This window comes from Stegodyphus dumicola, chromosome 6, assembly GCF_044657685.1.
Source record: "Stegodyphus dumicola isolate Sdum_Otavi_A_Nest chromosome 6, ASM4465768v1".
Lineage (NCBI taxonomy): Eukaryota > Metazoa > Arthropoda > Arachnida > Araneae > Eresidae > Stegodyphus > Stegodyphus dumicola.
The window spans coordinates 14,357,020-14,382,734 of NC_140773.1; the positions used below are offsets into that span (position 1 = coordinate 14,357,020).

At 36.1% G+C, this 25,715-nt stretch overlaps 1 protein-coding gene across 4 annotated transcripts in view; it reads right to left on the minus strand.

Moving 5' to 3' along the window:
* The window catches only part of LOC118190132 (PDZ and LIM domain protein 7-like), a 188,685-nt gene that overhangs the window by 1,914 nt on the left and 161,056 nt on the right, over positions 1-25,715 (minus strand). For 2 of the 4 annotated variants that reach the window (XM_085818121.1, XM_085818120.1), the window contains 5 exons: positions 22,873-22,963; positions 4,180-4,318; positions 3,900-4,086; positions 1,074-1,194; positions 139-254 (listed from right to left, as the gene is read on the minus strand). In XM_085818121.1, the coding sequence (XP_085674247.1) occupies positions 139-254; positions 1,074-1,194; positions 3,900-4,086; positions 4,180-4,318; positions 22,873-22,963 (654 nt within the window). Of the gene's footprint in view, positions 1-138; positions 255-1,073; positions 1,195-3,899; positions 4,087-4,179; positions 4,634-22,872; positions 22,964-25,715 lie in introns of all 4 variants that reach the window. The other 2 variants (XM_085818119.1, XM_085818118.1) reach the window with 1 other exon arrangement.

Genomic DNA, 25,715 nt, shown 5'->3' on the forward strand with positions numbered 1-25,715 from the left:
TTTCTAGAATTTGTTCTAATTCTTATTCTGATATTATACTGAATAAGACTTGTTATCTATGAAAATAGGATCGCCTAAATTAGCAATGAAATTTATATCATCTGGAAATGGCAGTGTTATCTGAAAAAACGTACTTACCGTGCATCTGAAACATTGTGAATGATAATTGTTATTCAAAGCTTCTACCCAACGATCACCAGCTTCAATGGGGAAACCGCAGCCAACACATTTCGTAGTGAAGAGTTCATTCCAATCTAGACAGAAGAATAATTTGCGTGTTATATTAAACAATAATTTATTATATGTTATATTCTTTTTTCCCTAATAAGTAATAGATATACAAAATAGGCGAAATTTCAACGACGGCTAAAAATAATATCAATTTGGAATTCTACTAATATCCAGCTTTCTTTCCCAGCAGTGTACGTGAACTGATCTGAAGAAATGAAAGAACTGGTAAAATCATCGGTATGAGAATATAAGTTAGTTTAAGATCAAATAATGGTAAGTTTAAAATGCAATGGGAATATTGTCTCTTACAATTTAGGAGCGCAGGAAATTATTTTCGCTTTCCTAGATTATTTTCCATATTTCAGCATTAAATTTTCAGAGTTTTATTTATACCATAATCTTCAAATCACCAGAAAATAGTTTTTATTACTTCGAAATATTTTGAGAATTTCAAAAATTTTATGATTATTTAAATTTTATTTACTGCTATAAAGTTTATATATCAGGACTGTGAAAGCTATGAATTTTATTTAAGTTTTCTACTAGATGAATATTCATACTTTTTACATTTTCAATGAGTATTAAATATTTCTCCCCCTTATTATGAACGGTATTTATATAAACTATTTTTTGGAGTTGTCTGTCTGATTTTCTCAGTTTTTATATGCTGTCTTTGATTCTTCATACAGCGTCTATTTATTTCACTCACTTTTTTTACATATTTAAACAGAAATAAAAATATGATTTACGATTTTTCAAACTTTAATATGTTTATATTTTAGTTAAGGATGAAAATCATAAGAAATTACACTATTAATTATGAGACGAATAAGTTCAGTTACCTTTCTCACAATAAGGCCTGCCATCTTCCATGTAAAATGAACTGTTCCCAAATGGTTTATGGCAAAAAGCACATACAAAGCAGTTTGGATGCCATTGTTTATCCAAAGCATTTAGACAATCCTAGAAACGTAACAAAATTGTATTTAGATACAGATTAATATATATTCTAATTCTAAAATATTTCACCAAATATAAAAAATGTATTCTATAAAATTATATGTGATATTTATAAAAATAAGTTTCAATATTGCAATTGTTTTAGAAATCAATACATTTTTGAACCCTCTAAGCGGCAAGGTCGTATAGATACAGCCTAGAATATTTTTTGATATGTCTGTAAGAACGTATATATATATGTATATTAAAATATGTCAAAGAAATTAAGGCAATATATCAAAAGTACACAAATCCAGGTATGTAATACCTGAAGAGGTTTTACATTAAAATAAAATAATAATAAAAAAAAAATTTTGTTCTCATGGTAGTTTTTGGAAATTAGTGCTTTCGTAGTGAAAACCCTGGCCGCTCAGAGGGTTAAAAAATATTTAAAAATGCATTTTACAGAAAATGTAAATGCTTTTGAAAATCTAAAATATTATTCAGGAAATGCATAAAAATTAGAAGACGATTTTGAGATGCTCACGATTTCTTATTAACTGAATACATCACATTATTCAGGCAAAGTAAAGCGTTGAAGTACCTGATTTTACATCTAAAATAATAATTAATCATTCATTTTTAGATGAAGTTGGACAAGAATGACGTGGGGCTACATTGCATAGAACATAAGGTAATTGAATTACTTACGCATTAAAAAATAAGAAATAAAAACTTGAATTAATTTGCCGACCACGGCGCTCCGTAGGCTGTCTGAAAACGTTTTCGACCTAACAAAGAAAAAAGATATTTTTTCCTCCAAAATTACCTTTATTTTCCGACATAGTGTCCTTGTAAGTCTGTACGAATATTTCATCCTTTCATTGATGCTCCTTATTCCTTCCTTTCAGTGATGCTCCCATCCCTTTGACTCGCCCAAATATGTGGAAACTTTCTCTGTAATATCTCCTCATTTGACGAAAATCTTTGCCCTCCAAGCGCTTCTTTTAGCTTGGGGAACGAAACAAATTCACCTGGTGTCGGGTCTGGGGAATAGGGCGGGTGGTCAAGCAGTTCAAATCGTAATTCATGGATTTTTGCTATTGCAACCGGTGACGTGGGACATGGAGTGAAATAAAATAAAATTTGATTTGGTGAAAATTTGGTTTGGTGAAATAAAATTTTTTCTTTTGGAATGTGGCCGTTTTTCCGCAATTTCTGCCTTCAGCTTGTCAAGTAACGGTACATAGTATGCTCCGGTAATGGTTTTCCCTTTTCAAGATAATCTATTGAGACAAGCCAATGGCTGTCCCAGAAAACTGTTGCCATCACTTTCCCAGCAGAAGGAACAGTTTTTGGAGCCGATTCTCGAATTTGAGAATACTGCGTTAGAGAATCGGGGTTTATTATTAGTGTTTATGAATGTTTTTAAAAATATGTAGTCAGTGAAATTTAAAATTCATTTAAAATTTATTTTTTATTTTGTTAATCATTTAAAAAAATTTTCTTAAAAAAATTCTAGCTCTTGAGCTGTTTTCAGATTGTGCATGCGGACAGCTGGCAATTTGGGTTTCAGACTGCGTTAGAAAATCGGGGTTTATTAGTTGTTATTACCGTTCTGGCTTATCTGCTGCTTAAATCAAATAATGGTTAGGCTGTTTACAGTAACAAAGTAATTGCTCATGTAACTTTCATATACGTATGATAACTACCCTCATATACTTATACTATTTTAATCATAAAAAATACTGATAATTTTAACGCAATGTTAAAGAAGTGAAATATTATAAAATAATAAATACGTTCAATTTATTTTACGTGAAGTTATGAGAAATGTTTTAATATTTACGGGCTTTTAAGATATTCTCCATAAGAAGGTTTTGATATTCTTTTTTTTTTTTTTTTTTTTTTTTTTTTTTTTTTTTTTTAATCTTGTTCAACGTATTAGAAAGCCTAGCTTAACTCTTTCTTGTCTCCAAAAGATCGTAGAAAGATGTCTTTTTTTAAAGTTTTGTTAAAGGCTGCTTTCAAGGTAACTTCCATGCTGGCAATTGTCTGTTAATTTATCAAAAGGATGCCGACATATTTGTACTACTTCTTCATAAACATCGTAGTAGCAAAACTATTGACTTTTATTTATTTAGTTTTTCTTCTTTTAAACGTCGAATTTATTATGCAGCTTGCCGTTATGCCTTTGGATAATGCTAAACTGAATAAGAAATGATTGTAGGCAAAGTAAAAAAAAAAAAAAAAAGGCTAATCTTTGGAATATGGTAACAGGTAGTTTGGCGACATTTTGGCAAGGCGATAAAGGTTACTAACTAGGACTTTAGCAGTGTACACGGATAAAGTCAAGAGTGTGCGCAATGCCATTTTTGTGCAATTCTGGGATGTTTTTTTAAGTGAAAATAGGTCGACGTGTACATGGATACCGTGGATGTGCAATTCTTAAAAACGCAGCAAGCAGTGGGCGATTCTGCCCTTTCTCCCAATTTCGCACCTAATCTTTGTCATGATTAAGCACTTTTGTTCCATAAAAGTTCTAGCATAAGCGTAATTCGGCTAGCAGATTGTTGGAAAAAATATTGCGTAAAAAAAAACATGCCTTCGTGAAAACAAAATGGCGTCCAAAACAAAACTAGCAGGTTGCTGTAGCAGGGTTGGTCGCCAAAGTTTCGCCAAGTTACCATAATTCGAAGATTAACCAAAAAAAATCGTATGAAACATACTCCTTTGATTCTGCAGCCGCATTTGGAGCACGTAGGTGCCAAGTGGGCTTCATAGCAGTGTTCGCAGTACAGTTGGCCTCGGTCTTCAACAAAACCAATTTCAACCAAAGAGCGTTGGCACTTATTGTTGGCACATAAAAAGTGATCTGGACACCAGGACTTCCCGAGTGCCAAAACAAATGGACCTCTGAAACACATATTCCAAGAATTAATTTTGTCAAAATTAACGCATATTTTACGCAATTTAATCCATAAACTAAAATTGTGTTTGATGACTTACCTGATTGGAGTTCCACAGATATTGCAAATGGGGATCCTAGCACCTGTTGCAACTTGCTGTTTCATTTGTCCTCGCCCTCTTCTAGGAGCTGGTCTTGAACCTGTGCCAGCACTCATAGCTACTCCAGAAGGCAAATTTCCTGAAGTGGAGGAGGTAGTTGTTGTGGTCATCGAACTGCTTACATTCCAAGACTGGGCTTTGTTGCTTTGCACTGGATTGCGGGGCTTAGGACTGGTAGTGGGTGGAGCTTTTGATCCAGCAGATTGAATGCCAAAAGTAGGAGTTGGGCTTGAAACTTTTGGACTTGGGGAGAGAGGGGATGCATATTTAGGGACAGACGTGGCATGTTGAGTGCCAGGAGGGGGTCGATAGGAAGGTAAAGTAGGAGTAATGTTAGAAGTAAGAACAGGTTCTGAAGGCGCATTCTTCTGAGGTGGCCACACAAATTTATGACCTGTGTGGAAAAAAGTAAAGGAGGAAGAAAAGAGAAATAGATACAGAGAAAAGATTGAAATAGAAACAACTGGGCTCAATTTGTAGTGAGGCATTTTTTATAACTATTTATCAGCTAATTTCGTATTTTAAAAGACATAATTTTGCTAGTTACGAAAAAAGATGCTAGTTAAGAGAAAAGTAATTATATGAAATATATTTTTCCTAAATACTTTTTGCCTTTATAATTAGTGCTGGTGAATGAAAAATGTAATGCTATAGAAAATGAACTTAATTATTAGTTTTCATCTGACTCAGTTTAACCATAGGCGGTTTCCTAATACTTCAGTATTTTATAATGGCAACCATAACTTGCTTCAAAATATCCTGTAAATAATTCAGTCCTCGGGCGATTCTTTATTGTGACATATTTGAAAATTCAAACGATCATATTTGTTTGAAAATGTATGTTCCTTTCCCACCCCTTACGAGTACAATCGGTAATTTTTTTCCCTTAAAGTGAGTGATATTGAACTGCAGTATCAAATGTTGTTAGTGTGATATTTTTTTCAGTTTATTAAGTTTGTGCTGGACAATATTTATATTATAGTCAATATATATTCTTTAAATTATGTTCATAATTTTTTAAAATACGTTATGGAAAAACGCTTATTTGTAGAGAACAAGGAAAACTTTTTTATTTACGACTTGTATTAAATGCTTCGTTTGCGAGAAATTTTAGAATTAAATTTTTATATTTAGTTTTATTTAAATTTAATGCATTAAAAATATGAAAAATTAGATTTTGTGAAAAGAATATTTTTTTCGTTTATAGATATTTAAAAATCTGAGTTATAGGTATGATAGTTCTTTTCCAATTCTTGGACTGAAATGCTATAAAAATTCCGATTCTTGAATTACAAAGCATGCAAAGGCTATCTTCCTAAGAGGGACGCCTTCATGGAGAATTTTTAAAGGGAAACGGCTAATCTTTAGAATATGGTAACAGGTATAGTTTGGCGACATTTTTGTTTACTAGCTAGGACTTTAGCAATAATCTGAGAAGTACACAGTTCGAATCAGAGATTATTTTGTCTCAGAGAAATGAGATATCATGAGACATGTCATGTGACATTTTCCGGAAAATTCCGATCGTGATTTTAGCTAGTAAGCACTAAGAAACAATTTCGCTGCTAAAGTGCAGAATCGCCCACTTATTTGTTTGGCACTTTTTACAAGAGTAAGAAGAATTGGATTTTTGTCAATTTTCTTTGACTTTTTAAGTGAAAATAGGTCAATGTGTACATAGATAAAGTCAAGAGTGTGCGCAATTCCATTTTTGTGCAATTCTGGGATGTTTTTTTAAGTGAAAATAGGTCGACGTGTGCATGGATACCGTGTATGTGGAATTCTTAAAAACGCGGCAAGCAGTTTGCGATTCTGCACTTTCTCCCAATTTCGCACCTAATTTTCGTTATGATTAAGCATTTTTGTTCCATAAAAGTTCTAGTATAAGCGTAATTCGGCTAGCAGATTGTTGGAGAAAATGTTGAGCTAAAAAAAAAAAAAGCCTTTACCTCGTGAAAACAAAATGGCGTCCAAAACAAATTTAGCAGTTTGCTGTAGCAGGATTGGTCCCCAAATTTTCGCCAAAAAATCGCCAAGTTACCATAATGTAAAGATTCACCGGGAAACTAGTTTGTATTCACTTCACACATCAGAAAAGCTAACTACCTAGCTTTAAGATGCCCGTTTCATATAGCGAGGGTGATTATGGTGTTGATGGTTCTGAACTGGAATCAATTCTAGGGATTGGATAATATGAGTTACGGCAAACAAACAAATGAACTTATAAGTAATTCGAGGAGAACGTTTTGAGGTAAACTGTCTAGTATTTACGTCGCAGATTGAGGAAGCCATGAAAACTTCTATGTAACCAACCGTTTATGTGGATGATTTAAACTTGGGTTGAACTACTGGTTTTCATCGATTTTATTGCTCGGCATCTAGCAGGCTCCAATCAGAGCTAAGACTTGGATGTACATGTATAAAATAAAGAAATTAAGGTCGGGCAGATTAAAAATATTTCTGTAAGGCTATCAACAGAGAAACAGGGATAATAGTCCCTTGGCCAAGTGTGCCATCGACCGAAGTATTAGTTTATTAGTTTAAGCAAAATTGTACCATCACCGTGAACACCACTAGGCCTGTGATAAGCGACCGATAGTTTGATCACCCACGTGTGGTGATTTAATGATTTATCCATATTGACCCACAATAAGCAAGTTGACATCGGCAATGTCAAGTTAGAAATCCTATAATTTTTTAAATTATTAAAAAGATCTGGATATTATTATACCTATTTAATGTTTCATTTAAACTATATAAACTCTACTTTGCATAAATTAACAAAGACGTAAGAACAATGCAGAAAACTCTCTAAAACCATTATGCTCGTTTAACATACTTAAATCTTCAAATTTATCAAAAAGTATTTATAATAAAAAAAATATCAAGTGATGGGATAGTTGTATGTCTTAAAATGCATAAATCACATGCAAAATGGAAGAATTAGAATCTAGGGATGGGATTGTAATTCAAAACTGATCTTCATGCGACTGCAGATGAAAGTGTTACCGTAAATGAGTTTAGCATGCTTAAAGGAAGCTTCAAAACGTGCAGTTGAAAAGAGGAATATTTGTAAATAGATATTTACTTGAGATGGCATTTTTTACGCTTATTTCATATTAGAAATTCTCAAATTGCATACTAGTTGTAATTTTAATACCATAATGAATGAAATAAAGTTACTGTACTGTATATTAAAATATATTGTCACAAATTTTGTATATATGTAAATAATCTTAGTGAGATTATATGTGAATTGTAGCATTTTTTTGTATAATGTAACATGAAATGCTTGAAAGAAACGAAGCTCTGCCGAAAAAATAAGGTTACGGGTGCAAGCCTATTTAACATTAAGGTAAATGGGTTTCTCGCTAAATTGGCGAGGTATCGCCAAGGTGGCGATTGTTTTGGCGACTAATTTTTCTCGCCAAACTTGGCGATAAGCCACTAAAAAGTCTCCAAATTTGGCGATATTTTGGTCCAGTCCCTGTTATACTTGTAATTGTTATCGTAATTAAATAATTGTAGTTGATTCCTATATATAACTCCCTATCCAGCCCTCATGTGCCTTCCAGGAATTTCGAGAAGTGGAAGGATTTCTCATATCAGAGAGCATTAGTTTCTCAGTTGTTTAGTTCAGCGGTGCGTACGAAATATTTACAGATCTCCGTGGAAGCTTCGCTTTTTAGATGCGCTTTGCACAACGCTGATGTGATACTCAGAAGGACAGTAACATTATTTTTGTGGAAAGCTCCAGAACTGTAAAGTCTTTCTTTTGGTAAAATAAGTTTTATGAAGCTATCATCGGTTCTGTGTGCATTCAATTTACCACGAACGCGTGCACACGCAACAGTTTGCATATATTTAATTAATTCTGAAATGAAAATAGATGAATTTATGTATATTTAAGAATTTACTTACAGTGATCCTAACATATAGCTACAGTATAAATAATTTTATTGCATAAAAACTCATTTATTTCATATGTCATATCGATCAAAAAGAAATCAGAGAGAATATACTGGTAAAAAAAGAATCAGGACAAGGCCAGCTAAATTTGTAAAACTTACCCTGACTAAATTCTGTCTCCAGTTTCTTCAAAAGTAATCACTTTCTGCTCTTACGCACATTTTCCAGTGCTTACGCCGAGATCAAAATGGTCGTTGGAAGGCTTTTAACTGGAATGCGTCTAACACTTTTAGCGAGTCAACCTGGATGTTTTACCGAAATCACTGTATTATACCGCTCTCTTAGGGCGATAAGTTTGATTCATAGCTATGAATCTGAAGCAAAATAATAGGCTTCAAAACGAGCGGACTTATCCCTCCAGATCAGACATCAGATATTGTGGATATATGTTGATTGGTTGACTAGTCAATTCACAGACCTCTAAAAAATCAACAGTGTTTGGCCAAAACGAAACTTGTTTTTTTTCTTATTCTTCTACTTGTCACATTTAGCACACTTTATATTTTTAAGACTGGAATTCAAAGTGAAGGGTCAGCTCTTTGTTTCCTCAAGGACCATTGAGGTAGAATGGTACAGTCTGTCTATCATAAGAAAAGCTCTCGCCCGTTAGTCTACAGCTGTCTGTTGAAAAAGAAACGAGCCTTGACCCATTTTCCGTAGGGATGTCTTGAAGACGAATGATAACTCTTTTCCGCCTCAGCCAACAGTCACCAAAAACAAAATAACAATAAAGCAACTCTTGGCTCGCCCCTATTTGAAATATACTAGCCCTGTTGCTATAGCGACCACCACCCGCCAGACACTGTGGCGGGCACTGTTCTTCTTGTAGACAGACAGTAAAGGATGTGAAACACATTTCACTTAGGTAAACAAGTAAAAGCGCATGGGGCACCAGAGACTTCACTATAAAGTCGAACGGCTGGTTGCCACAATACACAAACCAGCTAGAGTTTCATCCCCCCCATGAAGTCGCATGAGGCTCTGAGGGGTTAGATATTATAGACTTCTAGAGATTATTCTAGTTATAATGTGATCGTAGATAAATGCAGAAGGGGGCTACTTTGAAAAGAAAGGAAACTAGATTCAATTCAGAAAAATTTCTATAATTCAGCTTAGTCTGGTCTCTTTCTTTTTATCAAACCAATAACCAGTATTTGGATGTATTGATAATTTTCGAAAATTAATACTTAATATTTTATTATTAGAGAACATATTAGCAATTTGTTTTGTTTCAATTAAAATATATACAACTAATATTTAAATCGTATCGAAAGAATATTGAAAGTGTTTATTTCAAGAGCAAAATTTTGATATAAAACAATACGTATTGCTTTTCACGATAAAAAACTTTTTTGTCAACTCATATACACCACCAAAACATACATGTTTCGATTTTTATTGAGGTATAATAAATCCATGTCTTGTCTGTGATAATGCGATCCAAAACGTCTTGGCCATGAACGGTATATTATCGCAGCAATGATAACACATATGTTATTCTATTCCCCTGATCCTCGGAAAGATTTATGGCTTATTTATGCATATTTATGATTTATGCTTGATTTATGCTTACACTGTGTTAAATATCAGGTTGCGCAATCATACAGGATGCATATATCTCCAGTTTTACATCGCTGTATGGAAAGTCTGGTTTGGTATACACAACATATTTTACCCGATGAGCATCGACTAAGTAGTCTCACACTTTGACAAATACGCCATTCGTCATGGCAACAACAACGAATCCATTATGAAACTGTATAATAACTGTTATGTAACTGTTTGCTTTGATAAAATAAATCTATTAGATTGGGGGAATCTATCTCAGGATTACTTTAAGAATTTTCAGACATTACAAATATACACTGGTGTGCAAAAATTAAGGAAGAGACGGTTTTTTCAATATAACTCTGTACAAAAGCTTTCCAAATCAACACATTTAATACCGTAAGATCCCCTTACGTAAGGACATGAGTAATGTAAGCAACACTTACTAAAAGAGAAATCAGAGGGATAAAAAGAAGCTTTATTGAAAAAGTAGCATGGAGCGCAATGCGACTGAATGCCGAAACATCCCTGTGATGGGTGTTCAGCAAGAAACATCCGGTCTTTAATAGGGGATATGATCTTCCCTGATTGCTAGGCAGGTTTCACAGCGTCTGCCCATGCTGAGAATGAGGGTGTCAATGAGTTGTTGAGGCATTGCTGCCCATTCGTCTTGCAGCGCCAATCGAAGCTCCGGAATCATTTCTGGTGGTAAGGTACGAGCTGAAAAGCGTCTGCCTAGAAAATCCCATACATGCTCGACAAGATTGAGATCCGGAGATCGTGCCGGCCAATCCATACGTTCAATATCCTCACTCTCTAAGAGCTGTTCGGCAGCTACTGTGCGATGACATGGTGCATTGTCGTCCATGATAAGGAACTGCGGACCCATAGCTCCTCTAAAAAGACGCACTTATGGAAGAAGAATCTCGTTACAATAACGGGTCCCGTTGACTGAACCTGCGTCGAAGATGTGAAGGTCTGTACGACTACCAAGCATGATGCCTCCCCAAACGAGAACACCGCCACCTCCACACCTGTCCCTTTCAATGATGTTCGAGGGATGATTGCGGCTTCCCCGCTCTCTCCAGATGAATATGCGATGAGAATCGCTACTCAGACTGAATCTGCTCTCATCTGTAAAGAGTACTCGTCCCCATTCATTGTCTCTCCAATTCCGGTGTTCCCGGCACCACAGAGAACGCCTTCTCCGATGGGCAGGCGTTAGAGGTACACACCGTGCAGGGCGTCGTGCAAACAGACCACCACCGTGCAGTCTTCTGGCCACGGTAAAACGCGATATCGGTCGTCCAGTCGCCTGTGTCGTGTGTCTAGCGATTTCTCCCGCTGTCTGCCGCCTGTTTCTTCTGGCCTGTAAGGAAATATGCCGGTCATCTGCGGGTGTGGTTCCTGGTGGGCGACCACTACTAAACCCCCGGATAGCTGTTTCTGTAGTTTGAAATTGTCTCCAAAGTCGTCAAACGATGCTGTGAGCAATTCCGAACTCTGCAGCCACACTTGTCACACTGCGGCCTTCCTCCAACTTCCCAACGATTCGACCTCGGGTAAAAGCATCCAGATGTCGTCTAACAGATTGATTATTCGCCATTTCTCTCTGAGGCAGCAACTCGGTGTGATTTTAACTGCTATACGGCGTGCAATCTCTTTGCCAGAAATACTAATCTCACACTGACAACATGTTTTATACTACTCAGACACTCCCCCATTACGTTTACCTGCATATCTGCGCATGTGCTACAGTACATCACCTTACTTAATCTCCTGATTGGTCTTTCTGTCCGCTCTGCCTCTTCGTTCAGCTGATATGCTAATTTTTCGACTTCGTCCTTAATTTTTGCACACCAGTGTATATTTAACAGACTCATATTGGGCTTTGGGTTTAAGCATTATTATTGAATTAATACTCTAAAATTTGGTGTATACAGGAAATAAAATGTAAGGTCACTATTCTCCGTTTACATCAACGAGAACTGTGTCAAGTTGATGCGCAGAGGGTATGTGATATGTAATTAAATATACGAGTGTGTTGCAGCACTCCAGGCTGATAATAATCGACCTCACGGTTAACGCAGTACACCCAACACAGATTAAACGAAAAAAAAAAAACTGTTAAAAATATCAGATCAAAATTTCCAATATTGTTCTATTGCCATTTATAGTTCACCATATCCTTTGATAACCTTAACTCTTTCTTTGTGGCAATAGAATTCTTTTATATAGCGATGTTTTTCCCTAACATGTCGCAATAATGCGCAGTCTTTGACGAAATGTTGTGCATTATTCTCAGCACTATAAAAAGTTACAAAGACTATTATTTTGCAAATTAAATATTTTTAGGTAATCCGTAAATCGCCCGTGCCTAGTAATTATTTGATTGTAATCAAAATCATACCATTCTTATACTTTTAGAGACTTCAAAGTTCAACAAATAATTTTTTTTTTGGAGATGTTCCATTTCTCCTTTCCACCAACCATAATAGAATTTTATGATCGCAAAAGGTTTTTTTACCCTCGATAAATAGCTAAAGGTAAGTAGCTCGTTCATTTTTTTTAAATAACTTGTTAAGTTCTGTATGGGTATAAACATGATCGTTTGCCTAAATGACCCACGTTCCAGCAATGAAACATAGCTAAATTTTTTATGTGTTGAGTGTGTTCACTCCTCTGATATTCATAGTAGAATGATGTGCATTATAGCGTTGACAAGCGCATGCGCTAACGACATGCGTGGATGTAGACTAAAAAGTTTATTGCCAAATAGAACGAAAGTGCTCGATATAGCTTACTGAAGCCGTTCGTCGACTTTCGGCGCACAAGACCATTTTGCAAGGGCGTAGCTAGAGGGGGGCATCTGTCCCCGGGCGCAGAATCCAAGGGATGCCAAACTGATGTTACGACATTTTAGAATTAAATGTTTTCCATCCTTGGCAAGCAGTAGTGGGCGCGAAATCTTCAGTTGTCCCTGGGCCCTGAAAACCCTAGCTACGACTCTGCCATTTTGACTGCGTTAGTTAAAGGTGTTGAGCATATTATTCTGTATACGATCGCCAAAAACATTAAACATTCTCTATGATTAGTTTTCTGAAAGGGATCTTTGATGGGGGCGAAACATGAATGTATCATTACGAGCCTAACAACAAAAGTTAAAATATGAAGAAGAAACTTGAGCCACCCATACCAAAAGATTTCAGGAAACGATGAGATTCTTGGCTGCAGAAAAACAGGACGGCTACACAGAGAAGAAAAGTGATTTTTACTTGTATACTTCTCAATTTCTTGTATGCATGACGACACTCATTTTACTTTTTGATTAATGCTGTTATTACCTAAAAATGGCTTGAATTCAAGTATCCTCGGGAGACCGCATTAAATATTTGTTTTTTAATTTTTAAACCGTTATTAATAGTTTCCTACTTGAATTTTTTATTATAAATTTTATGTAGTAATAATGTTACTATATGTAACTAATTTTAGTAAAATTATATGTAAATTGTAGTATCTCTTCTATAATGTAACACGAGAGGTCTCAAGTGTGTGAAGCATCGCCGGAAAGACAGCGTTAAGTCCATTTAATATTGAGGCTATATAGAGCTGGCGTGATTAATTTTTGATGATAAATTTTGTGATCATTTGGCGACATTTAGTATGATTCCTATATAAATGTAATTGGTCCTATCCTTATGTAACTATGTATGCTTCAGAAATCGAAAGTACTGGAAATTTTTCAGCGAATGGGGAAAAGCTATATAAAACTGGACAAAGTACCGGGTGGCCATAATTAAACTGACAGTGCTCACAGTGTTCTGTAGCGCGATGTATTTGCGAGAATGACGCCACATTTTGTAGGAAGATTAAACAAGACGGGCGACGAAGGATTCCGCGGAAAAAAAATTAGTTCCAAAAGTCACCGCTAGAGGAATATTTGGCGCTGTGTAATAGAAAATAGAGTGTTAACAAATGCAAATTAATGCGGAATAAAATTTATCGTAGGTTCATTCTTCTATGAGAACATTACCCCGACAGGACCGAAAACCTGTTCTGTTACCGGAGAGAAATATCGCCACATGTTGAACAGCTTTGTCATTCCGGCACTTCAGCAAAGACAATGCCTGGGGGAAATCATTTTCATGCAAGATGGTGCCCCTCCACACGTTGCTGTACGGGTACAACAGATGCTACGACAGAAATTCACAACAGAAAGAGTCATTAGCCGCTACTTTCCGCCTCGATCGCCTGATCTTACCCCATGCGACTTCTGGCTATGGGGTTACCTTAAGTCCAAGGTCTATCAAGGAGTGGTCCAGGACCTGGGTACGTTGAAGGATAACATATCACGGACTGTACGGGAGATTCCTGCAGACAAGTTACTTTTTGCTGTTGTGCATACTGTGCACAGAATGCAATATGTGGTCCACAACAACGGTAGCCACATTGAACCTCATTTGAATGCAAAGTAAAAGGTAATTTCTGTATTGATTTGCATTTGTTAACACTCTATTTTCTATTACACAGCGCCAAATATTCCTCTAGCGGTGACTTTTGGAACTAATTTTTTTTTTCCGCGGAATCCTTCGCCCCCGTCTTGTTTAATTTTCCTACAAAATGTGGCGTCATTCTCGCAAATAGATCGCGCTACAAAACACTGTGAGCACTGTCAGTTTAATTATGGCCATCCGTTATGAGTTCTTAGTTTAGTTCAGAGTTTACCTCAGAGTATTGAGAGATCACTGTGCAAGCTTACGCATTCGGAGGCCTTTTATATTACCTTTGTATTCAAGATTCTTTGTTCAACCTGAAATGGTAACTACTGATCGTGCTTCAGGCATACTGAGAAGAGCTGTACGGGTACTTTGGTATGAAGAGTTCCAGATCTGTAAAGTGTTTTTGGATAAGCAAATTTCATCAAGTTATAATCGGTTCTGTTTGCATCCAATCTATTATGAACACTTATGCACGCAACAATATTCTCCTGGTGGTTTGAAAGTTAAATAATTTTTAACAGAACCTTCCCCACCCTTTTTATAGAAAGTTATGTTATTAATGTTATTTAGCTATCATATACGCATTCGCAAACGGCACACTGTGCTTATTACCCACTTTTTGCTGTCAAAAGCATTTACAAACCAAAAAAGTTAGCTTTATATTTTGAACAATTTCTTGTTTCTGACAGTAGCTCATAACATTCTGAAACAACGAAGAAAGCTTATTGTTCAAACGAGTGCCAAAAATTGATTTTTATTAAAAACATGACAAAAGCGGTGCAGCAAAGCAACTATGTTAAGTAAGTTGATGTAAATTAGTTAAACAATTTCTGGTAATTAGATGTTACCCAGCTAGTTACCAGACTAATTAATTAGCTGGGTAACAGCAGCAACCCAGTTAACATTTGGTAAAATCAAATTTGCCGCAAACTGACAGCGAATAAAAAGCTTAGAAAATGCACTCACTCCAAACTGATGAAGTAAAAGAAAAAGGAGAAGAGATATTATATCTTATAATAGGTAAGCAAACAAGGGTATCAAGCAGAATTCAACAATCCACAGCAACAAGGCACACTTGTATGCAACATTTTTTAATAAAATACTATATCAAATTTCAAATCACATAATAAACACAATTAATTATACATTCTTTAAAACAGGCGTTTTAGATGAACTGCAAGAATGTTAGTTGACATTCAGCAAAATCAAATTTAACTGTTTTATTAGTCACAAATTTTTCAAAAGAAATCAAGTCGGTCCATTTCTATTAACCTTGTAACAATTATAGAAAAAAATCGTGCGATTTGATATCGTTTCGTCCTAAAGACATACAGTGTGTCACCTAAATTTGGACGATTTCTAAAAAATTTTTTAAAATACAGTATAGTTTACGCCAGAAGACTTATCACAGAAGTGGAATTTTTTGGAAGGGGCATGCAATATAAACCTAATTATAAATGTTCACCGATAGATGGCACTATGTCGTTAATAACGCGAAAATATGGTTTTTGAAAGAAGATGTGCAACTGAAAAAGGTCGAACTAAAATTGATTCTATGCCTAAGAGGTATGGCTTCTGTGATAAGTCTTTTTGTGCAAATTCGCAACTTCGTTATTTTTTGATTTTATATTATTTTTTGAAAAATGCCCAATTAAAAAGACACCCTTGTATTTAAAAGTATATCTTGTGAAAAATCTTTCAAATATATAATTACTAATTTACAGAAAGTATTAACAATTTCATATTTAGATCCTACACGCTCATATTTTCGCTGGAAATCACGAAGGCGTTACGATACACGTGATATTCTCGAGGTAAACAAAGAAAACCTCAGGATGGAATGTTGATGTTCAAGTTTCTAGGGACCTTACTATAACATTTAAAAATTTAAAAGTTAAGAACACTTTTTCGGACCCATCAGATGTTCTCAATACATACGAAAAGTCGAGAAAGATGATGATGATGATATATTTTGCACTTTAATTTAAATTATTCATGAATAAATTAATAATGTAAGAAATAAAATAACTTTATAAGGAAGTTTGGTACTTTTCCGTTTCGCCGGCGCAAATCTCGCCAAGCAGACTTAGTAGGCGACAACATACAGTATACACATAAAAAATGTTAATTCTAAGAATTTTTTTTTTATTTTGAAGGCATAAACATTTTAATATGGTTTAAAATTTTGTAAAAATCCAATAAATAAAGACAATAAATTTGTAAAAAGACATTAATTTAAGAATTTACTATGATTTCATGGTTCAAAATCCTGATTCGCCGGTTCGTATCACGTGACCCCAAGTGATCTCATCTCACGTAAACTACGCTACTAAAATCTAATTCGCTCAGTAATTATCTACATTAATTTCAAGTTAAATCTTAATTTGGAATACAAGTTTAAATGCAAGAATTATTTCAATTCGTACGAATAGCTTACTCAGAAATTATGTAAAACCGCAGTGCTTTACTTCGCTAGTGCATTCTCATTAGAATTGATGAATTTAACACTTGATTTCGCCTTTGGATGAGCGGTGTAATTGCGTTCTAATTGACTTAGAACTAATTGACTTATTACCGTGAATTGTCTTAGGGGATAAAATTTAAATATCGTGTAAAAATTCTATATGCCAGTATTGAAAGAAACAATCTGATAAGAAATGACTTCAACTTGTTTTGAAACTGAGGCGTAAAAGGTTACCAGCGAAGATATTTCGTCTGGCATCAGTTAAACCATTATTGGCGACTTTATCGTTTGCGCCGGCAAAACGGAAAAGTACCGGAAGTTTTTCTTATACAATGTAAGAATATTATTTGAATTAATTGTACTAATTTCAGTTTATATTTTGCTTATTTTTCTGGTTTATGAAAAATATTGCATTAAAATTAAGAAACCGATATATAAATTTAATATTCTTTATATAGTATACAGTTAATGAATGATAAAGCTCTTCCAAGTAGGCTGGTCGCTGACTATCTGGAAAATGCTAACATTCGCCGCATGATAAGATCATCGGTCAGCCAGATTTCCTGACCTCAGTCCTATAAAGCATGCCTGAAACGCTCTTGAGAGAGAAATTTTACCTCGCCATCCCCTCCGAAAACTATCACTTGGAAACTTGGAGTTGGAAACTACCACGAATTGGGATCGAGTGCCAACTATCTCTTTTCCAATATGGCGTCATGCTGCGCGACCTGTTCGGCTGTAAGTGGGGACCGACCCATCAGACCGATACCCCATAGCTTCATTTACACTTTGTATCACAACATGGATTTTGGACATCCCCGTACTATTAGCTTTACTGATAATAATGCATACATAAAATGGGTTTTGAATGGTACATCTCTTTCCCTGATATAAATGTATTTTCATACCAGATTTCTTTACAATCTGTCCACTAGGTTTACAGATATTCAACTAATGTGCAAATTCTCTTAATTACACAGGGGTGCATATCACGCAATGATAAATTTGAAACCAATTTAGTGGATAAAATACAAGAAAAATGTGTTAAATGCAGACAGACAGAAACAAGTGCAAGGGGCACCAAAACATGGCCATAGGCAAAAATGTATCGCCCCACTGCCAATAACCATCTATGACTTCCATCACGGGGCACACTAACGCCACCTTCACGGCGACGCGTGCACCTTCATGGGGCACACTAACGCCATGCTTGGATATTTGTTTACATTGTGTGTTAGATGCATTAAAAAAGGTCAGAATTTAACTCTGACAAGTAAGTGCTTCGAACGACATATGTAATAAAACATTTAACAAAAAATTATAAATAGCCAAGCAATGTAAAATTTAATTCGAGCAAAGCCAAACCATTCAGCAACATTATTTTTCAAGTATCTGAAATGGCGTTGCAAGCATTCGCAAGATGATGATATCGCATTATCTTTTATTAAGTAACATATTAAATACTAAATTATTCCATGATCTATAATTATTGCTAAAATAATTAATAACAGACGAGAATAGTGAGAAAAAAGCTGTAAAAGCCGTACCGAAAAAATAACTTGAATTGTGGCCTTAATATTCAGTTGCTCGGATGTTAGCTAAGAATTAGAGGTAATAAACAAAAAAGAGAACACATTAACCATAGCTGACAGATCACGTTATCGGCATTTGTTATATAAAAATTACGGTGCACTAACCACAAATACAATTAATCTGAATATAAATTACCAATAATCTTAATGATGTGCATGCCAGAAGCATGTCATCCTTTACTGCATATTAAAATGGTATCAATAAAGATTTGAGGTCTTAAACATAGCTTCATTATTGATGCAATATTAACACGTCTTTAACTCTTTCGCATCGAAGTCGCCCCAAACGCCCGAACATTCAGACATCGGCTGGACGCCCGAAACGCCTGAATAATTTCCTACCCAGTGCTTTCCCCCATCACGTTACTGCATTACTCATTGCTTTCAGGTGTTAAATCACATGTCAATCATTCTTTTGAACCTACTTAGCTTCCTTGTTTCCTTTGTTCCTTCCTTTCCTTTGTTTACTGTCAGTGTTTAGCTTTTGATGCCCGAAATTGCAATCCCGTCCCAAGCGGGAACTTCACACAGTGTCAAAGCGTCGAAGAAAGAAGTTCTCACTTTACTTAAGTAAGGCTATTGTTAGCGCTGTAGTATTCAACTTGTCATGGGGGAAGGAAAAGCATTCCAAGAGAAATTCTTAGATACGGGCGTTTTCGATGTTTGGGGAATTGAGATTTTGCCCTCTCTCGATGCGAAAAAGTTAAGATCAGAAAAACTGAAACTGCAAATATTCTTCTTCTTCAATGGCACGACAGCATTGGCTGTGCCCTGGTTTCTCTAGGGCCCTCTACTTTTGGCTCTCTCTACTTTTGGCAACTGTTTTCCAGTTTTTAACCTTTAAAATATTAAGATCTCTTTCGACACAATCCAATCCATCTTAGCGGAGGTCTACCCCGAGGTCTATTTCCCATAAACTTTGCCAGAAAGATTTTCTTGCAGCAACGATCTCCATTCATTCTAGCCAGATGGCCAGCCCATTAAAGTCTCTGTAGTTTGACGAATTTTACAATATCAGGTTGTTTGTAAACTTTATAGAGTTCTAAATTAGATCTTCTTCTTCATGATCCATTCACTTGGATCCCACCAAGAATGTAACGTCATATCTTTCGCTCAAAAATTCCCAGAGCTTCTTCATCACATAAAGTCAATGATCAAGTCTCTGATGCAAAAATCAAGACAGATCTTGTAAGACTTTTGTAAAGAAGCAATTTAGTTCTTAATTTAAGAAAGCTGGATTTTAAATAACTCTTCAGGGCATAAAAACATCTATTTGCAGCAATGATTCTGTTATCAATTTCTAGGGCCAATACATTTTTATCACTTATCTCTGTTCCTAAATAAGAAAAACTGTTAACTTTTGCAAATTTATCATTGTCAATTTCTAAGTGATTAAGTTGTAAGTAAATATTTAGTAATAAGGTAAATATTTAATTTTATTCTCGTTTAAAAATAAATTCTTTTAGCTCTTGGTTCCTATGCCATAAACTGCACATATTAGTCCAGAAATAATTTCTAAGGTTATAAGCGCAAGCTGTAAAATCACCAATAAAATGTGACATTAAAAGAAAATGCTGTCTAGTAGTAATGTAAGTGACTATAGTAATAAATAAGATTGCGTCGAGGAAATGAGTACTGGTCGTGCAAACGAATTTCGACCAAAACTATGTGAAGAGAACTACCTATTCAGTTTGTTTTAATAATTATTTAATCACCCTCGTCGGGATACTTACTCGTTTTAAGATAGCTATGCATCACCGCATGTGCAGTCGTGCTAAAGTCACTATCCAACAATAAAAAGAAGCCTTCTCAAGAAACTTGAACAGTGAACTACTAGAGTTTCGCGGTTTAGCCAAAGAAAGTCTATGTAAAGAAGGAAAGGCTCCATAGACGTAATGTAAACCAGTTTGTCTTCTACGCCGCTAGAAAGAAAAGGGACAATTCGCCAAGGGATTTGGCGACGGAACCTGTTGGTAAGAATTTCCCCCTTTGTCATGTACCTGGCCGAGATTTTCCACCTCCGCCACGTGTACAGGAAATTGAGGAACACTGGTTAAGATGAACCGTTCTTTGACTTTTCGCGATAATTTTAACTCGAATTTTCGTGCTTTTTTGCTTTACTAGTTGAAGCTGTATTATCCATATCGCAGTTTGATGTCTGATTTTATATCTGTCAATATGTAGGAAAAAAATGGAGTCAGACAGCTTTAAATTCTTGATAAACGTGACCGTCGAACCTGTTCGAACTTCGACATCAGCTTCGAGCTTTGGCGCTCTTTGGCGACAGATATTTCACGCATGCGCAGTTGTGTCCCCTTTTCGTTCGGAGGGAGCCACTCCTGCTGCTGTGAAGCTTTCCTTCTTAACAATACATATTCTTTGGTTTAGCTACTCGAAAAGAAGTCTGGTCAATAATTGTTCAACCACCGTTAAAGCAGCCTTCATTGGACACTGCCCACACACTTCGACTCGCCCATTAGGGGTGCTAACATCCCTCTCCAATGAAAACGCATCGGTGAGAGACAGCATGAGAAAGCAGTGATTAAAGTCAGTGGACGAACAAGGTTAGGCTCTTCCCAACGCTGACGTCACTAAGTGCAGAAAAACGAAATAAAGGAATAGTTGCTTTTGAGGACGTCACGCAGGAGCAAATTTTCAAGTAGCCTTGGTAATTATATTGTTACGAATTTTATATACAGGTAAACAATTTTACGAAATTACGTGCGAAATCGTAGTATTTTATGCATAATGTAACATGCAAAGATTTGAATGAGACTGAAAGCTCTGCCGGAAAATAAGATTACAGGGGCAAGTCTATTTAACATTGAATAAACGGCTATCTCACTAAACTGGCGATGTTCCTGGCGACTAATTTTTGTCTCGGAATTTGGAGAAAAGTCGCCAAACTTGGCGACATTTTGGTCAAATTCCTGTATAACTACAATCGGTATTATAATTGAATAACTAATTGGCCCTATGTGTAACAGTAACCGTATATGCCTTGCAGTCACTACGAGGAATGGAAGATACTAGAGATTTCTCAGCGGGAAGGGGGAACTATACAAGACCGGAGAGAGCATAAGTTTCTTAGTTGTTTAGTTCAAAGTTGACTAGGAAGTATTGAGAGATCTCCGTGCGAGTATAGATGCCTTTTGCACTGCACTGTTGTTAACGTTCTTAGTAGTTTTGATGTGTAACTACTGATTGTACTCTATTGCTGACACCAGTTGTTACGTTACGTATATACGGAGTTCGTGCGGATTTGGAGTGAATAACGACGACACTTGATGAAGTATCGAAACACACTTTATTTAGCCAGTATTAATCAGGACAGCTCCAAAGTCACGTTTTATATTCGTCGAAGATCTACTGTACACTAGCTGGAACAATCAGCGACATAACCTTCAAGGTATCAGCCTATAACGGGAGAGACAGCTTCACTGCACAGCACCAGAGTACAGATCCCGACTCTGCTTGGTCTTTCTCGGAACTCCACGTAATCTCGAGACTCTCCACGCTACAGCTCGCGATGCACTCGACGACACACAGAGCACGGCTCTCGACTGTTCGGTTTAGTCGTTCTCGGAGCACAACACACTCTATCGACGATGCACTAACCGCGATACACTAAGAGACTCTTTAGATGCACTCGACGATCCACTCAGCACTCGTTGCCCGGCTGTTAATTCGATCGACTCCGCATGGATTGACTAACTCCAGACGAACTTATCTCGCACTCTAGAAGAGACACCAACTGACTGCGGACCAGCAGGGTTTATATAGCTTTTGCCTTGTGTTCGAGAACATTCTGGGCTAAAACGGTAAGAATTCGCTCCAGAAGGTTCTCCATCCGTCCATGGCATATCGCCAATTTTGTCGCCAAATGGGCGATTTCTCGCCAGATGTGGTAATTCTGCCTTCTCTTACCCTTTTATGGCAACCCTAAACCTGCTTTGCGGGGAAACTATCTTACCATACCTGTACATTTCGTAACACTATGATGCTGAGAAGAATGGTACGAGTACTTTAGTGCAAAGTTCCATAACTGCGTTCGATAAACTTCCATAAGTTTTACTTTTGGTATAATAAATTTATCAAGCTATCCCCGGTTCTGTGCGCATCCAGTTTATTACAGACCCGTATGCAGGCAATAATTTGATTTCTTTCCTTGCGGATAGCATTTACCGAGGCTATTTCCCGCATAAATCGACCCATGTGGGGCATATGTGTTTACTTTCATGGTCGCAATGAGATACATTAACATTCCGATGAAATCGGTGATGACGTGACTTATACTATAGCTAATGTAAACAACCAAGCTCATTCTTCCTCTTCTTCTCTTGTGGAATGTATCTCATTCATGTGGGCCGAAAGTGCTGGATCTGCCGAGAGCTAAGGATATCAATAAAAATATTTTCCCACGAAGAAACAGATTTAAGTGAAGCCTTGGGATTGCTTAGTTTTAAACTGCTTTTCAGTTACAGAAATAATACAAAACAACGTTTGAAATAAGATAATACCCACAAACAATAATAAACAGCGCTTGTTTCTTGAGACTTACCTGGTCCTGAACTTGGTGTGCTTGATATATTACCAGACGGAGTGGAAGAGAATGGCGGCTGTTGTTGCGTTTGGCTTGAAGGTGTACCAGGCTGTATGCGAAAGAAATTTGGTACATTCAGAGATTCAGAAAGAAAAACAGTTTGTTATTTCTACATAAATTAAATACTTTTAATTCCTATTATCAAAAAATGCTTTTCATCAGTTTACTCGAGTATGACTGATTTCAAAATGCAAAGTTTTAAAACCTTGAAGTGAGAATGGAAAAAGCGCATTTCTTAAGGCAATTTAGTGTCTGTATGAAAAAAGAAAGAAAGAATTATGGTACATGTTTATTTCGTCAACAACAAATAATTTTTGTGGGTGTTACAGTACTCCTTCAGATCTATGTTATAAGTTGCTTCTCAAATGATAACTAAAATCTTAATTACAGTGTTTGCAAGTATCACCAGAGAAGTAACAATAGCAGCAGCAATATCATAATTACCTAAGACACAGCAGTTATTTAAGATCTCTAGCATTAAAATTATTTTTTTCTGTTTTATCTATACATAAATAAATAGAGATAAAATCGTTCTAGGTATTATAAATATATGGCTATTTAAAAAAAAATTATCCGTCTCATATGAGAGCAATCTTATACCTGTTAAAGAATTAATTACATTAAGTGAAAAAGGTTATCTATTCAAAATAGCAGTGTTTTAGAATGTTTCTAAAGCGTTGCTGTATGATGGTACTAAAATATTCATATCGAACGGCGCGTCTTCTAAACGGATGTTCATTTGGCATGCAAACACGTTGTATAAATAGTAGTGGAATTTGAATATATGGATTATTTGGAGCACGACATAATGCATTCGGGTTATCTGTCTATCGAGAAGGATGCCTTCATAGAGGATTTTCAAAGGAAATTTGGCTCGTATTCATGTTACACATCGTAGGGAATTCTATAGCTTGGTGTTCCATAGCTAACCTTCTAGGTTACGATCTTGCACCATATGACGTTTTCCGTTTTGGGAGTATTTTAATAATGCAGTTTTCGTGCATCTCCACCCATACAACTTCTTCCTGAGTGATTTTGATCTCAAAACTTCATCCTGAGTGGTATAAAGACTTCAGAACAAAGGATAAACAATTGATCTTGTAACAAAGAATTCCGTATGAAACACTTGTAAGTAAATACTGGATAATTAGTATTAGGTAATTAACTGTGCTCAAAAAAAGGCTATTTACGAACACCGTAGAGCCATGTCACTGGCAATCGGAATAACTCAAACGACGCTATTACCACTTTTTATAGACAAAGGTTGGCCAATAAAACATTTGTCAAATAAAGCACTTAAAAAGTTGCAGCCAGCATTTTCACTTCTGGTCGAGTATGCTCAATGGTTTCGAACTTTATCAACAACAGAATGGGAAGTTTGAATTTTCAGAGATTTTAAAAGATTTTAAAAAAATTAACAATCAGAAGATGAATGGGAATAACATTAGAACACAAAATAATTCAAATTGCCCATGCACATCTCGGCTAAAACTGTAGACCACTTTGATGCACTGAAGGCTGCAATATCAAGGGTCGTGTCTGTATACAGAAAAAAAGAAAAATTGACTAATCGGAGCAACTGCCACAGTAAAACTTCGAAAACTTTAGAGTGTTAAAAAAATTATAGCCTAGAAACAAGCCTAGAAACATAAAACAACGACTACTTAAATTATAGGGAAACTTAAAATTTTTCTGAACTGATCCCTTTCTACAAAACCTGTCTATCAGTGATTTCACCAGGCGACGGTCAGACAGCTACAGAAAATGTCTTGATGACCTGTGCCCATGCTAAACGCTGGTCTTAGAGGATAAAAAAACACTTTTTATACAGAACACAATGCAATGAGCGTATCTGTCAGCGATGCGACCACTTTAATCGGGGTCCAACTTTTTAGGAGAAAATGGAGAGCTTCTTTATAGGGTATGATCCGAACTGTCTGATCCCTATAACGTAGCGCGGGAGGGCAATTGGTGACGGTTTGCGTAGCAGTATCATGGAAGTCTTTGGGAATGCTAGCTGTTCTTTACAATCGCATTACTGTCAAAGGTCATCGATGGATCAAGTTCATTTAGTTGTTTAAACAATAAATCCCAAAGGCACATCTAGTATCAAGAGGATAATGCACCAACCAGTTCACGCCGCAAAATTAGTGATGCAGTAGTTTTAACAACATGAGGATGTGCTTGAACGTTTTTCACGTTTTGCATAATTGATTTCATTATTACTGAATTAGCTGGTGGGTTATTATTTCATTATCTGGTGTATGAAAGAGAACATAGTCGCAAACGTTTTCTTTTTCTACCATCATGAAGGGAAATAGCCACTTTTCCATGGGAATAATAGCTAAAAACACCTTTGATTAACACATGTGTCATTTCCCACAACCACTGCAGTAATAGCCTGTAAAGGTAGGTTTATACCATATTAATCTCTTAATGCACTCAGTCGAGTTAACTCGGGTATACCGAAGCAAACATTTCCAGCATTCGAGTTAATATGTTTCAGAATTTCATTTCACATACGAATATATCCGCTATAGTTTTAAGCTTATTTCCTTTCACAAAACAAAATTTGCTGTCGGCATATGTAAGCTGTTTGGTCTCCGTATGCGCCTTTTCTGCTGTCGACAAGACAGAGGACACTGTTTTCATTTCAGTAGATTGTATATATCCCAGCCAGCAAGTTTTACCTCGCGACTGCGTATTCATTTATATTAATGTGTAACATTTTTAAAGTTTACCTTCCCTTAACCCTATCATGAATAGCCATCAAGACCCATTAGAATTTACCACGCAATAAA